At 52.3% G+C, this 3,698-nt stretch overlaps 1 protein-coding gene across 2 annotated transcripts in view; it reads left to right on the top strand.

The window, feature by feature from the left end:
* The first annotated feature begins 1,775 nt into the window (after positions 1-1,775).
* Positions 1,776-3,698, top strand: part of TNNC2 (troponin C type 2 (fast)) — a 15,142-nt gene continuing 13,219 nt past the window's right edge. Inside the window, exons 1-2 of one of the 2 annotated variants that reach the window (XM_005862135.2) lie at positions 1,791-1,858; positions 3,543-3,594. In XM_005862135.2, the coding sequence (XP_005862197.1) occupies positions 1,856-1,858; positions 3,543-3,594 (55 nt within the window). In that variant the 5' untranslated portion in view covers positions 1,791-1,855. Of the gene's footprint in view, positions 1,859-3,542; positions 3,595-3,698 lie in introns of both variants that reach the window. The other variant, XM_014536338.1, reaches the window with a different exon arrangement.

Here is a 3,698-nt window from a genome sequence, read left to right as displayed (position 1 = left end):
AGGTCACATCTCACCTCACAACATCTTGGGGAGGGGGTTGTTACTGGACAATACTGTTTCATTGTCAAGATGAAGACGCCCAGCCTGTGTGGCTCAGTGGTTGAGAGTTAACCTATGAACCAGGAGGTTTGATTCCGTGGTCAGGGCACATGCCCAGGTTGTGGGTTCCATCCCTGTGTGTGGCATGCAGGAGGAAGCCAATCAATGATTCTCATCATTAATGTTTCTCTCTCTCTCTCTCTCTCTCTCTCTCTCTCTCTCTCCCTTCATCTCTGAAATCAAATAAAATTATATATATTTTTAAAAAGATGAAGAGACTGAGGCAAATTGAGTTTCCCCAAGTCCACAGCTAGAAAACAGGGGAGCTGGGATTTAAGGCCAAGTCTGTGTAATTCCAAAGCTCTAAGTAGTCTTCAGTCAGCTTACCAGCAGGGGGCCCCAGAATCTGCACTTGGTTGTCTCACTGCTCTTTCTGTTGACTTAGCCATTCACCATGAGCACTACCTACCCCCCAACACCCAGCCTGGACCCTGTGGATTCTCAGGCAGGGCTCCCTTGGGACTTAACCTGATCTACCCACCCCTTCACTCTCCAGACGGCCAGCTGAGCACCTCCAGACTTCTTCACTGAGCTCTGGCAAGGGGCCACCTACCCCATCATCTACTTAGGGAAACTTCCCCTGGTCTCCTTCTCCCCAAGAATGTCAGTCCCCAAAATCCTTTCCCTGCAGAAGGTAAACTTGAGCCCTAACGGGTTTGGCTCAGTGGATAGAGCGTTAGCCTATGGACTGAAGGGTCCGGGGTTTGATTCTGGTCAAGGGCATGTACCTTGGTTTCAGGCTCCATCCCCAGTAGGGGGTATGCAGGAGGCAGCTGATTGATGTTTCTAGCTCTCTACCCCTCCCCCTTCTTCTCTGTAAAAATTGATAAAATATATTTTAAAAAAAGAAGGTAAACGAGAGAAGAATCTGCTTTCAATGTTGATTTCTCCTCCAAGTGCACACCCTGTTTCCTGGACCCCTACAGACATTTCTCCTTCTGGATGGGTCCGTCAAGAACTGTCTGTCCCAACTTCCCCTCAGTCAATATTAATAAGAATCACCAACATGACTCTAGTCCTTTATGATTTACAAAGCTCCCCAATAATAGTTGCTACCTCATAGGGTGAGTACTAGATGAGATCATGTGGTTAAAATACTTAGCACAGCCTGTGGGATGTCGGAGAGGTTCAATAACTGTCATTTCCCCCTCCTCCTGCCCTCTGCCCCTTACCATGGTTCAAAGACAGGACATTCCACTTGCCAAGCACCAATCCTATGTAACTGGCACAAGCTAGGTGATTTATACCCAGGCTCTCATATGCCACAGTCTCTCTGAGGGAGGTTATGACGATTCCCACCTCACAGATAAGGAAACTGAAGCTCAGGGCGGCACTGGGTTTTGGACTTCAAGGCTGGTGCTCGCCCCATCCTACATGTCCCCTCACTTTTCTCTATTCTGATTGTCCTTACCCGTCTTGGAGCAAGTGTATTTTTAGAAGGGAGGTCGCTAAGGCAGTGGAGCAAGGCAGGTTCTCCTCACAAATCTAGAACGTCAAGGCCTGCCACCTGCTCCGAGGCTTCAATTTCTCTGCAAGGGCCCTTGGCTAAATTAGGTAATTGGTAGGACACTGGAAGGAGGGGGAGCTCTCTCACCCCAGGATCTGATTGGCTAGGACATCCAGTCCTGGGGCGCAAGGAGGTGGGAGGACAGGGTGCCCCTACAAATCCCAGGGGCTGGAGCAGGCCAGAACATCTTTGGGTGGTGGAGTGCAGAGGCAGTGGCCTGCAGCAGAGGAGTCCCTGTGAATAGCAACCATGGTAAGGACAAGAAGGGACTTCATCCCTTTGCTTGCTGGAGCGTTTCTGGGCCTCGTTCAGGCCAGATCTGGGTGCTCTGTGGGGCAGTAACTTGGACCTTTGAAGATGGAACATGATGGTTCCTAAAACCCAGGAGGAAGCCTGGGAAGAAAGCCTTGGACTTCTCTCCAAAGGGCAGGGCTGGGATGTGGTAGGCATTGATCCTTAAGGCTTGCCAATTCCCTGCAGACCTTCTGAGACTTCCAGCAATGTTGGCCACAGAACTGTGAGGGGTGTATGTGTCCCAGCTTGTGTCTACCTTAGCTCGGTAGAGATGGAGACCCCCAGGGTCAGAGTGAGTCACCCCGGAAATTGGTGGTCAGGACTTGCTGGAAGCCTGGCCAAGCCCTCCATGGCCAGTGAGAGAGAGGCTCCTCTGGAGATGGGAGCCCTGCAGGGCCTTGAGCCAGCTCAGGTGCAGGAGCCCAAGAACTCCAAATTGATGAGGAGAGGCAGAGACGACAGACCAGAGTTAGGGAGACCTCAGCCTCCCAGAGAGGGGTTCTGACTTGGAGCCATCACCTTCCTCTGAGATCCCCCTCCCCACTGCAAGTCAAGGAGTAACTAAACGCTGGAGGCCAGCTGTTGTTGTCCTCACCAGACTAAAATTAGCCTGTCCTCCTGGCATGGGCAAGGAGGGAAGGAGGGTGGAGGGCAAGGAGGAGGGCCAGCACCCATCGAGGTGAAGAACATGGATGCTTCTGCCCTTCTCCACCACCAGCTGCAGCCCAAAGCCCCTACCCAAATGCCTTGGCTTAGATGTGATCAGAACTGCCCCCCCCCAATATTATTTTCACCCCTACAAGGCCCCCATCATGTTCTGCCCCTCATGAATGGCATTTACTTTTGTGACTGCACCATATGAAGGACGCTAAAAATCTCCATCTCTGGCCCTAGCTGGTTTGGCTTGGTGGCCAGAGCGTCGGCCTGCAGACTAAAGGGTCCCAGGTTAGATTCCAGTCAAGGGCACATGCCTGGGTTGCAGGCAGGATCCCCAGTGTGGGGCGTGCAGGAGGCAGCCAATCAATGATTCTCTATCAACATTGATGTTTCTATCGCTCTCTCCCTCTCCCTTCCTATCTGAAATCAATAAAAATATATTTTAAAAAATCTCCCTCTCTGCAAGTTCCCGGAGGGAAGGATTGATGTGCCTGAATCTGCTTGGTGGTCCCAGTGACTGGTGTATGGGCTTGACGCTTAGTAGGTGCTGGATAACTTGGTGCTGCGTTACGGACTTGAGAACATCTATTGAGCACCTAATCAAGTACTAGGCACTGTTAGGAGCTGGGAAAATGGGAACATCTTGCTGGAATGGTGTCCATTTTATAAGGTCCTTTCACAGCCCTGATTCCATTTCATCCCTGAAAAGCTTTTGAGAAGAGGTGAGGGGATGAGGGGACATTAGTTAACTTGCCCAAGGTGACTGGGGGGTTGCTGACTTGACCTCCGGCTGACAAGTGAGAAAGCCTTGGGCATAGTCTGTGCCCTCTCTAGCTCTCCAAAACGGCTGGGGCTGTGGGAGCGGCAGGAGGGGTGGCGGGTTTGGAGCTGTTCTCCTGGAGGACCGAGGGGCTCCAACAGAGGTGGGGGTCGCGGGGGACCGGGTTAAGGCAAGACTGCACCTCTGACTCCGTGTCTCCTGCAGACGGACCAGCAGGCCGAGGCCCGGTCCTACCTCAGCGAGGAGATGATCGCTGGTGAGTGGGGCCGGGCAGGCTGTCTGTCTGTCTGTCTGACGTTTGGTTCCTCCGAGGGTGGGAGGGTGGTAGATGCGAGGCTGGCTCACTTCAGCCCTCTGCCT

The sequence above is a fragment of the Myotis brandtii genome, unplaced genomic scaffold (assembly GCF_000412655.1).
Source record: "Myotis brandtii unplaced genomic scaffold, ASM41265v1 scaffold161, whole genome shotgun sequence".
Lineage (NCBI taxonomy): Eukaryota > Metazoa > Chordata > Mammalia > Chiroptera > Vespertilionidae > Myotis > Myotis brandtii.
Note: the sequence above shows the minus strand (reverse complement) of the source record. Positions and strands in the feature narration are given on the sequence as shown.